Source organism: Epinephelus moara, chromosome 19, assembly GCF_006386435.1.
Source record: "Epinephelus moara isolate mb chromosome 19, YSFRI_EMoa_1.0, whole genome shotgun sequence".
NCBI lineage: Eukaryota > Metazoa > Chordata > Actinopteri > Perciformes > Serranidae > Epinephelus > Epinephelus moara.
The window spans coordinates 434977-446175 of record NC_065524.1 but is presented as its reverse complement, the minus strand read 5'-3'; the positions used below and the strand labels follow the sequence as shown (position 1 = coordinate 446175).

General features: G+C 43.0%; 1 protein-coding gene across 1 annotated transcript in view; it reads right to left on the bottom strand.

Moving 5' to 3' along the window:
* LOC126406518 (collagen alpha-1(XIII) chain-like) overlaps positions 1–11199 on the bottom strand; it is a 349158-nt gene that overhangs the window by 76299 nt on the left and 261660 nt on the right. The window contains exons 21-28 of the mRNA XM_050070828.1: positions 10265–10351; positions 10111–10137; positions 9982–10017; positions 9806–9862; positions 9676–9699; positions 9530–9583; positions 8065–8109; positions 7706–7840 (exon numbers count right to left, since the gene is read on the bottom strand). Of these exons, the coding sequence (XP_049926785.1) occupies positions 7706–7840; positions 8065–8109; positions 9530–9583; positions 9676–9699; positions 9806–9862; positions 9982–10017; positions 10111–10137; positions 10265–10351 (465 nt within the window). The remainder of the gene's footprint in view (positions 1–7705; positions 7841–8064; positions 8110–9529; positions 9584–9675; positions 9700–9805; positions 9863–9981; positions 10018–10110; positions 10138–10264; positions 10352–11199) is intronic.

Below are 11199 nucleotides of genomic sequence, written 5' to 3'. Positions count from 1 at the left end.
ATTGCGAAAATTAGGCCTATCCTGACCCAAAAAGATGCAGAAAAATTGGTCCACGCTTTTGTTACCTCAAGGCTGGATTACTGTAACTCTCTATTATCAGGTAGCTCTAGTAAGTCTTTAAAAACTCTCCAGCTAATTCAGAATGCAGCAGCACGTGTACTAACAGGAACTAAGAAACAATATCATATTTCTCCTGTTTTAGCTTCTCTGCACTGGCTCCCTGTAAAATCCAGAATTGAATTTAAAATCCTACTGTTAACTTATAAAGCTCTAAATGGTCAACCTCAGTCATATCTTAGAGACCTCATAGTGACATATTATCCCACCAGAACACTGCGCTCGGAGAATGCAGGGTTACTCGTGGTCCCTAAAGTCTCCAAAAGTAGATCAGGAGCCAGAGCCTTCAGCTATCAGGCTCCTCTCCTGTGGAATCATCTTCCTGTTACGGTCCGGGAGGCAGACACTGTCTCCACATTGAAGACTAGACTTAAGACTTTCCTCTTTGATAAAGCTTATAGTTAGGGATGGCTCAGGCTTTCCTTGTACCAGCCCCTAGTTAGGCTGACTTAGGCCTAGTCTGCCAGAGGACCCCCTATAATACACCGGGCACCTTCTCTCCTTCTCTCTCTCTCTCTCTCTCTCTCTCTCTCCCATTCTGGATGTCACTCGACTTCTCCTTTGTGCTGTCTGTCTCTCAGATTAACTCGTATTGCAGCGGTGCCTGGATAGTGTGGAGTGTGTGGTTGTGCTGCTGCCGTGGTCCTGCCAGATGCCTCCTGCTGCTGCTGTTATCATTAGTCATACTTCTACTGTTATTATACACATATGATTATTGTCACATATGTATACTATCAGATATTAATATATACTTTCAACATATTGTACCACAGTAGCCAGAACTATAATCATAATATTACTTTCATTAATGTTGTTGTAAGCTACTGTCATTACCGTCTGTCCTGCATATCTCTCTCTCTCTCTCTGTCTCTCTCTCTCTCTCTCTTTCTGTCCGTCTCATTGTGTCATACGGATTACTGTTAATTTATTATGCTGATCTGTTCTGTACGACAGCTATTGCACGTCTGTCTGTCCTGGAAGAGGGATCCCTCCTCAGTTGCTCTTCCTGAGGTTTCTTCCGTATTTTTCCCCCGTTAAAGGGTTTTTTTTGGGGAGTTTTTCCTTATCCGCTGTGAGGGTCCTAAGGACAGAGGAATGTCGTATGCTGTAAAGGCCTGTGAGGCAAACTGTGATTTGTGATATTGGGCTTTATAAATAAAATTGAATTGATTGATTATCAGAAGGCAGAAGTGGAGACAGACAGGCACAGAGGCCCAGCAGTGGAGAGAGTGGAGAAGTGGAGACAGACAGACAGACACAGAGGAGAGGAGAGGAGAGGAGAGGAGAGGAGAGGAGAGGAGAGGAGAGGAGAGGAGAGGAGATGGGAGAGAGAGGACAGGTATGTGTCTGACTGTGTGTCTGAGAGCCTACATTAGACATCTTGTAAAGGCAGAAATGGTCTACTGTGTCATCTTTAAATGGGAGATTAGTTTACATTGATTGGTCCATGTTGTTATTTGCAACCTTTTATAATCAGAAGGCAAAAGTGGAGACAGACAGACACAGAGGCCCACGCGTGTCTAACTGTACCTAAATTGCGAAGTTTTTGTTATGATTATCTGACATATGTTTGGCTGGTGAGGAATGGTGGGGGGGCATGTCAGACTTGTGCCCAGGGGCATATAATTTGATTACCCTCCCCTGATCTCAATGCTCTCTACAAAAAAGCCTCTTAGGCAATTAAAGGGATAGTGCACCCAAAAAATTAAAATATAGCCATTATCTACTCACCCATATGCCGACGGAGGCCCTGGTGAAGTTTTAGAGTGCTCACATCCCTTGCGGAGATCGGCGGGGGGAGCGGCTAGCACACCTAATGGTAGACGGCGCCCCAGACTAACATCCAAGAACACAAAATTGAATCCACAGAGTACCTCCATACTGCTCATCCATAGTGATCCAAGTGTGCTGCAGCCGCGACATAAAAAGTTGTTTTGAAAAACATCATATGAACTCTGTTTTTAGCCTCACTGTAGCCTGTGGCTCTGACTGCTTCTCTGTGCTCCGCCCTCACGTGTGCGCGCCTGCGCGAGACCAACGAAAGCATGAGCTTTGCTCACCCATGTATCACGTGACACGTGCACCGCAGGGAGAGACAACGTAACCACAGAGCTAAAAGATAATTTGCACTACGGTCTTTTAGCAAAGGACTGCCCAACATGTCTGAAGACTTTGAAATTGAGGAGGAACAGCATTTCTTTGTTGAGCCGTATTTGTTTGAGCCCGAGTATACGCACGGAACTCAGGCTACTGGACGAAGCAGCCGCCGCAGCTCATGAGCCTAACCCTCAGCCAGCTGCTGAATATCGGAGTCGAGCACTGGAAACCTGGTGGTGTAGTTGTTTTAAATGCAAAGCAATGCCAACGGATGAGGAAAGTCTTTGCTGCTCAGACTGGGAATTGGCGATGCCTGCACTTGAGAATCTGGACATCAGTACTGACGAGACTGCTGCTCTTCAGAGATCACCGATCACCCTGAGCGCGCGCACACATGAACACGGAGCACAGAGAAGCAGTCAGAGCTACAGGCTACAGTGAGGCTAAAAATTCATATGACGTTTTTCAAAACAACTTTTTATGTCGCAGCTGCAGCACACTTGGATCACTATGGATGAGCAGTTTGGAGGTACTTTGTGGATTCAATTTTGTGTTCTTGGATGTTAGTCTGGGGCGCCGTCTACCATTAGGTATGCTAGCCGCTCCCCCCGCCGATCTCCGCAAGGGATGTGAGGACTCTAAGGGGCCGTTTATACAACAACGATTTCAGTAAAAAGTCTGTCCTTTGCGTTTTAAAAAACTTCTGCGTTTATATGACGACGTTATTGAAACGATCCCTGTTCACATGGAGCTGCAAAATCTACTGGAAACGCTGTAGTATGCACGCCAGGCCAATGGGTGGCAGTGTAAATTTGCAAAGCAACACCACGGCATGACGCCATGCGCCTGCGCTGAAGCGCCTTCCTCCACAACGCCGTGATTACAAACCAAAACAAAGAAGACACAAAGGCGAAAGCATGCACAGATAACTTTGTCTGGATGGACGACGAGGTGGAGTTGCTACAGTAACAGATCTACACTTCACTTCAAATCAACAGGGTGAGCAGCACAAACAGAGCTCGGCATTGTTGTTGTTGTGACGGTCGGCATGCCTAGAGACTGGAACCGTAATGCGCATGTGCGAAAAGTCCGTTTTCAGAGGAACTGCATATTGCAAGTTTACATGACAACGGAGACGCTGCCGTTTCCAAAACGTTGCGCTCTGGAACCCGTTTTCAAATCGTTGCGTTTTCAGGCACCCAAAACGTTGTTGTCGTGTAAACGATCGGCCAAAACGCAACTAAAGTTTACCGTTTTCAGTTGAAATCGTTGTCGTATAAACGGGGCCTAAAACTTCACCAGGGCCTCCGTCGGCATATGGGTGAGTAGATAATGGCTGAATTTTCATTTTTGGGTGCACTATCCCTTTAAGGCAACCATGATGAATTCTTTGTCAATTCAAATAATGTGAAACAAAAATGTGTACAAAAGGTACAGGACAGCACTCCAATTATAATGTTTATTGCCACACGAACGTTTCGGGTGAAACCCTTCCTCAGCGTGAACAAGCAACTTTGTTGCTCAGCGGGTTTCACCCGAAATGTTCGTGTGGCAATAAACATTATAATTGGAGTGCTGTCCTGTACCTTTTGTACACATTTTTTACATTTTTCTTTGAGGATTCAGCACCCATTCATACTTCTGAGGGCTGAGCGTGTTTGTTTTGTATTCTGACTCTATTGAGAAAAAAATTTTGTTACAGTCTTATAGGACTGAGATACACACTCCTGCTCCTGAATGTTGTGTGTGCAAGGCTGCACATATTGCAATGATGAAACAAGTGTGTAATTGCCCTTACTCCTTCAGACAAAATTAAACCAGCTGAGGTGACTTTACTCAGTTTTGTGAAGCCTAAAGCCCACTCTCTTCTGTTTGCTGCTTTGATTTTTGGCAATTCAGCCTTTTCCTTCTTTTTTTTTTTTTTTTTAAGAAAAAAAAGATATTTTTTGGGCCTGATATATTTTAAGCCTTTAATTGATAGGACAGATGAGCATGAAGGGGGAGAGAAAGAGAGGGAGTGACATGCATCAAAGGGCCACAGGCTGGAGTCGAACCTGGGCAGCTGCAGCAACAGCCTTGTACATGGGACGCCTGCTCTACCACTAAGCAACCGACGCCCCAGCCTTTTCCTTCTGTTGACCAAGACAGAGCTTGTACCAGGGATTGGCAATATTTTTATTTTATATTTTTGATTACAGGACTTTTACCTGCAATGGAGCACTTAATATTGTTGCATTGGTACTTTTACTTTAGTAAACAAGTTGGCTTGCTCTTCCATCACTGATCATAGTTCCACAGGCTCATTGACACATTCCCACAAAACATCAAGTAAGCAGGGTCCATAAGAGGAGTTCATATACATACAGTGTGCAAACATTACTTAGGGACTGCACAATCCAAGTGCATGGTGGGATGATACTTACTAATTAAACTTCAGTAATAATATTACAGTTACCCCAAAACCAAACAACTCATTACAGTATTACTTACATGTCACTACTGACTCGAAGTATAACATCACATTAAGCAGCAAGCTAACTGGAAGATGGAAACGCTTACCTTAGCAGCTGAAAATATACCTGTTACTTTGATTTTGTCGGGAGGAAGGATGACAAGAACACTGTTGCTGCAGGTAGTAGTACTAATGGCTGGTTCACACTACACAACATTTTTGTCTGTTCCAAGAGTCATTATGTCAGATTACGTGATTGTGAAGTCATAAAATCATGTCGTGGCTTGGCCGACAGACATGATAGACTACACAATGGTCCACTCTAATCATCCCCGGTTGTCTTTCATGATGTGTGTGATGTTATCGGGTTATTCTTGTCCTATTTTTATTATTATCACTAAAATTTCAGTCACTGTTCATATGCCAGAAGAAATGTTATTGTAGTAATGTAAAAAGCGCCACCAGATGGCAGGTGCTACATTTGAAGTACCGCATGAAAACATGCAAGTCACTGAATTCTCCACAAGTTCCTGCAAATGTTTCACCTGTCATGTCCAAGAAGCGATGTTGGCCTCTAGTTTCCCGGCGCGGCGCAGGGTGGCGAACGCCGCGCAGAGCTAGTTTCAAGCAGCGCAACCCGAAGCGCGCTCAGTTTGGTAGTTTGGCAGACAGAGGTGCGCTGAGATAAGATGCTAAAAGCTCGCCAGCTGAAAACAGGTCTACTGTCAGCGCAGGCGGAGCGCAGCCGGTATAGTGGCAGTTTGGCACACGTCACCAAAACCTCACAGGCAGGTTTCCAGAATGTCAGGCACATTAACAATGCAATCAATACCCACAGAAACCACTATTCAATGCAACTACCTGCAATCAGCACCTAAATGTATCTCTATATCGACTGTCCCGTCACATCTGATGTCAGATTAAAAGGGACTGGCACCGTTTGGCACGTTTGGCACGCGTAATGGAAACAAAACCTGATTTGATTAACACAGCTGCAAACCAATGAGTTCACATCCCTCTCAGCCAACCACAAACAGCCACAGCATCAGATAGAGAGTATATATTCAGCATCTGTCATCTTAGAAAAGTCAAAAGAAAAGAAACAGAGTGAGACTGCGAGAGAGAAAGAGAGAGCATGTGTGCACGAGAGAAACGGAACATTGATTTATAATTGTGGTGACCTCCTCCCAGGCTACCTCTGCATCATCAGCCCGTGGAAGTCTGCTCGCAGTTCCGTATATTCGGACACTGCGAGATTGGACCTCCCGCACCAAAACGTCAGTTTCCTCCTGGGAGAAGTTTGGCCGCTATGGCGAATTGAGTAAACTCTCATTACGCCTTTGTGCGGTGCATTTAAGGGCGAGGACAGGGGCTCATTTGATTGGTGTGATGTGAATCGGCTGTGTAAAACCCACTCCACGCCTTCTCTCCTCCCTCTTTCCGACTTGCGCAGGTAGGAGGGATGGAGGTGGGAAAGAGGAGTAGCTGCGCCAGCGTGCACGGTGTACCAAACTTGCAAAATCCGCCTGGCCACACCCAGTTGGCAAAGCGCAGGTGCGCTGCGCCTCCGCCTCGCCCGGGTGCGAAACTAGAGGCTGTTAAGTTAATTTAATCAGTTTTGTCTCGTGTCTATGTTGTCTTGTTATTTCCTGTTTTATTTTGAAAGCTAACTCTCCTCTCATTTCAGGCAACTTACTCCTTCCCCTGTGTGTTTTCCCGCTGTCTGATTGTCTGCCTCACCCCTGATTGTTTCCACCTGTGCCCTTACCTTGTGTATATATATATAGTCTGCGTCTCCCTTTGTCCTGTGCCAGTTCGTCTTGTCCTTTGTGTGAGAGGACCAGCGTCGTGTCCATGCCATTTGCCATTGCCATTGTCAGGTCTTGTTTTGATACTTTGCTCAAGTTTGATTTTCTCTTTGTTTTTCCTAGTAGTAGTACAGCCTCAGTAGAGAGATTTTCTCTTTGTTTTTTCATAGTAATAGTACAGCCTCAGTAGAGTTTTTGTTTGACTAAAGCTAGGCTAAGAGAAAACAGTGAGTTTTGTTTCTTAAGATATAGCGTTTATTTTCTAGATCATTTTTGTTCTTAGATTAAGTGTAGGTTTTCCTCTGTCAAGAGTGATTTTCATTTTGTGTTTTTATTTAATAAAACTTTGATTTTGAACTTTGATTCTCGAGTCGTGCATTTGGGTTCAGGAAAATCAGAAAATCGAGGGATTCTCTCAGCCAAAGTTATAAGGGGCTTTTAATTTTGTACAGATAGTGTTGAGTTTGAAATGATGGCACGATGCATCAACTTTATCAAGGCAAAAGGAGCGGGAAAAAAAGCAAAAATATAAAAATACAGTGGGAATAATAAATAACTAGCTTTAGCTACACTCATTGGTGATTACCCTGACATTCATACAGAGGCACACACCTGAATTTTGGGGAGATATGCACTTAACAATTTTATGGGGTGTATAAGGAAAAGTAATGTAATGAGTAGTGTAGCGAATTACTGTTGGCAGGGAGTAATAAGTAAAGTAATATTATTACTTCTGAAAAGAGTGAGTAACGAGTAATGCATAATATATTACATTTTTAGAGTACCCAACACTGCAACTTAGTGACAATCCTTTTAACAACCCAATACCCATTTTCTCAGCTGTACGTAAATGATATAGTCAGGTATGCAATGCTGCTCATCATACAGCAAAAACATGAAGATATATACGATACAGAAGAAGAGTATTTACTATAGGATCTTAAAGTAACACCAGGCTACAAATAGTACAGCCCTTTATACAGGGGCACTTTTGGGATCCATGCCACAATGAATTAAAAGTTAAACACAGAGTCATTCCTGGGATCCCTTCCAAGATAGAGAGCCTTTAATTAGATAATAAGAGGGCAGATGAAAAAAAAAAAAAAAAACATGGCCTTTCCTCTGGATAATGACAGATGTGGGATGTGGGCTTTGGTCAGGGAACCCCAGGCAATGATGTGATGTGATGTGATGTGATGTGATGTGGTGTGTGGTTAACACAGTCACTCACAGGTGATCCAGATGGACCCATGTCTCCCTTGTCTCCTTTGGGTCCTGGGAAACCCATAACACCACCTTCCCCTCTGGGACCTTCGGGACCAGCTGGGCCTGGAGGACCAGGCTCTCCAGGCTTTCCCCGGGGTCCCTGAGAACACAAAAGGTCAATTTTACTCCACTTAATTGTACCTGAAGGAAGCCATGTTAAGACAGACATATTTTAAATGAAATCTAAAATGGGAGCTTTAATCATAATTTCTACATATTTATTGCAATTAATAGACATCTATCACAACAATAGAACAATTCAACATCCAACAATTCAACTGTCTGGCTTGTAATATAGTGTGCTGATTAGTAAGTAATTATTACCTTCTCTCCGTCCAATCCTGGAGGACCAGGTAGACCAACTTCACCCTGAGGTCAAACCAAGGCTGTATTACCGACTGGGCAAAGCAGACAACTGTCCCAGGGCCAATAACCCTAGGGGGTCTGAGATTTACTATGTCAGTTGGTTTCTGGTAACTGGATCAGTTGCAAATTTGGTAGTAGGCATTCAGAACAAATTTAGCCCTACATTGGAACTATGCAAAGGGCTGCACTGGTAGAGATGTTGCCTTGGGTACCAATGAGACATGAAAAGCATTCGTTTAAAGGCTTCTAGGATGCCATAAACACTGCAAAAACGCTGCATATTTGCACTTTTCAAACATATCATATCAGCGCTTCCATAGTGAGGTAGTATATCAGCTGATTCTTTCATCGGTAGGTGGAGGAGACGGTGGATGGTGTGTAGGCAAGATGGCTGCCAAGCTCCAGACCACTGCTGCTGACATTGCTGCATTTCTGCAGGGATAGTAGCATGACATGGCTTTTTTTTTTTACAGAGACACTGTTGTGTTTCCAGCTGGGATTGTGCCCCCAAAACTGGGGATTTTAAGCCAAAACATGATCTTTTCCTAACCAAGTTGTTTTTTTATGCCTAAACCTATCCACACTTTAAGCACAGTGTTCATGAAATTCAGTTTCAATAAATTTGCCATATATAATAATGTGCAAATGCAATATATCCAGGGTTTGCAGAAATGCCAACATTTTTTCCTGGCAAATGAGTTGAGAAATATAGCATTGACAAAGCAGTCTACCAGGAATGATGGTTTCCATGTATTCAATGGGCCAACACGGTGCCTTGCTTGCTGGATAACGTTACATAGTGTTGCAGTAGAAGTTGAGTCAGGTTTAACTTATTTGCAAGACAACACTGTGACTTCTTTTGGAGCATCATGCATCGGCACCTCGCCTGACTGACCTCATTCAAATGAATACAGATGTGCTGCTATTTTATTCTGTCCAACTGTCTACACAGGCAGTGCAATGGCGCATTTTCTTTAATTTTATGTGTATAACTATAGTGACTGTGTTGTGTTCTGAGCTGAGCTCTGCTAAAATGTGAGTGACCTATAACTCAATACAGTGTCTAACTGTATCCTATGCAGACGTACACCAAGCACTGAGGTTGCTGCTGCTGCTGCTCTGCTAACATGCTGCCCATGCTACCCCTCCTGTGTAGTCACTGTGTTAGAGAATTTGCACCATTTACTTATTACCTAATTCTTTGGCTATGTCTTGAGAAGGGGCCTGGAGCTGAGACCTAGTTTTAACATATCTATTATTTTAGTTTTTATACTCATGTGGTGCATAATACAAAATACATTTTCTTTATAACAAAAAAAAAAAAAAAAAAAAGACATTAAAACACGGGGCCCCCATAACAGGTAAATCTGGCTATGGGACACACAACATCACAAGTCAATTGTTGTTCTAAAATGTGTCTTACCTTGGCACCAGGGAGTCCAGGGGGCCCAGAAGGTCCAGGTAATCCAGGGGGGCCCTGGGAGGAGAAAAAAAATCAAGTCATTTAATAAAAAATTTTCTACTAGACTGTGTTTGCATATGCCTTGATAAACCCCAGAAAGTACTTACCATCAGGGGTAAGTTGCGAATATCCTGTGGAGGATTATTACATATTATAATATTCTTTTTTTTTTTTTTTTTCATTCTATAGTTTTTATGCATGTTAAGAAAACAGTGAAACTTTATATGAGTTACATACATTTTCATTGTTGTGAATTTCAGCCTTTCCTGGCTCCCCAGGTGGACCTGGAGGACCCTACAAGGTGAAAATGACTATTTGTAAACACTATCATAACCACAAAGATTTAAAATTAATATTCTGTGTGCTATGTGTCAATATTTGCAACATGTTATCGTAAGTCTGCCACAACTTACTCTTGGTCCAGCCGGGCCTTCAGGACCTACTTCCCCCTAGAGGGTGAAGGTATAACACTAAGATTCTCCAGAAACATTCACAACCTGTGTTTGGTATAGTATTCTTTCCATAATGCTTTCTCATCTTACCTTGTCTCCTTTGTCACCTATGTCACCCTGTAAGAGGAATCCCGTACAGTGAGTTCCATGAGCACTAGCTTTTGTTGAAGTATTACCTTCCTACCTTAATCTATAATTGAGGATTTGCAGGTATCTATCCACTAATCAGACCATTTCCCTTTACCTTGGGTCCCATTAGACCAGGCAGTCCTGGTGAACCTGGTTCTCCTTTAATTCCCTGGGCTGCAATGCTTGGCTCTCCCTTCTCACCCTGCCGTACATACAGAACAGAGTCTTAGTTGAATGGAAAATAGTGTTTGACTGATAAATACAGATTTTTCATGTCCAATACAATGATGTTAATGGACTAACAGTGGTTAATGGTTAACTGCATACTATTGTTTTTGTGTCGGTATAGGAGCCAAATATGGTGAGTTCAGATATTTTAGGATGTGACCTCACTATGATCATCAGGTGTTTGACCCGGAAGGGCAAAAGATTTTTGACCGCTGTGGCGCTAACTGCCGGCGTTTTCTTTGTTTGATCAGTTGTCAAAAAATCGGAATAAATGTTCGTTATAATGCATCAGAAGACCAGCGTCCGGACTCCTTTACTGAGCATCAAAAACAGTAACATGAGAAACCAGTAAGTCAGCGAGGCGTGTCAACCAGGTTACTCTGGGTCAAGCATCTCAGTAGCTTGAAGTTTAAGACTAAGCTCCTATAGTCGGTATCACTTTTGTCTAAATTTCCAAAGTCTGCGACAAATAGCCTCATGGGACACCAAAAATGAGATCCCCAGATAAAACTTAAATGATGAGAATGTGAGATGTAGTTGAAAGCTCTATGAAAATGCAAGATAGTAAGCTAGTACGTGGCTTTGAATTAAGATTATTCTAGCAATTCTGTACATTCCCACAGATCACAACACATCCAAGACAATCCATTCTTCTTGGATTCAGACAGAATCAAAGAATGCATGTATGAGTGGTCTAAGAAATGACTGACACAGGCTATGATAAGGTTTGCTAGCCCAATTCTGAAGGAACCCAATCACCAGAAAATGTTGGCATTGTATATTTCTGCAAACTACGGATACATTTTCCTGTTTATGTAGTGG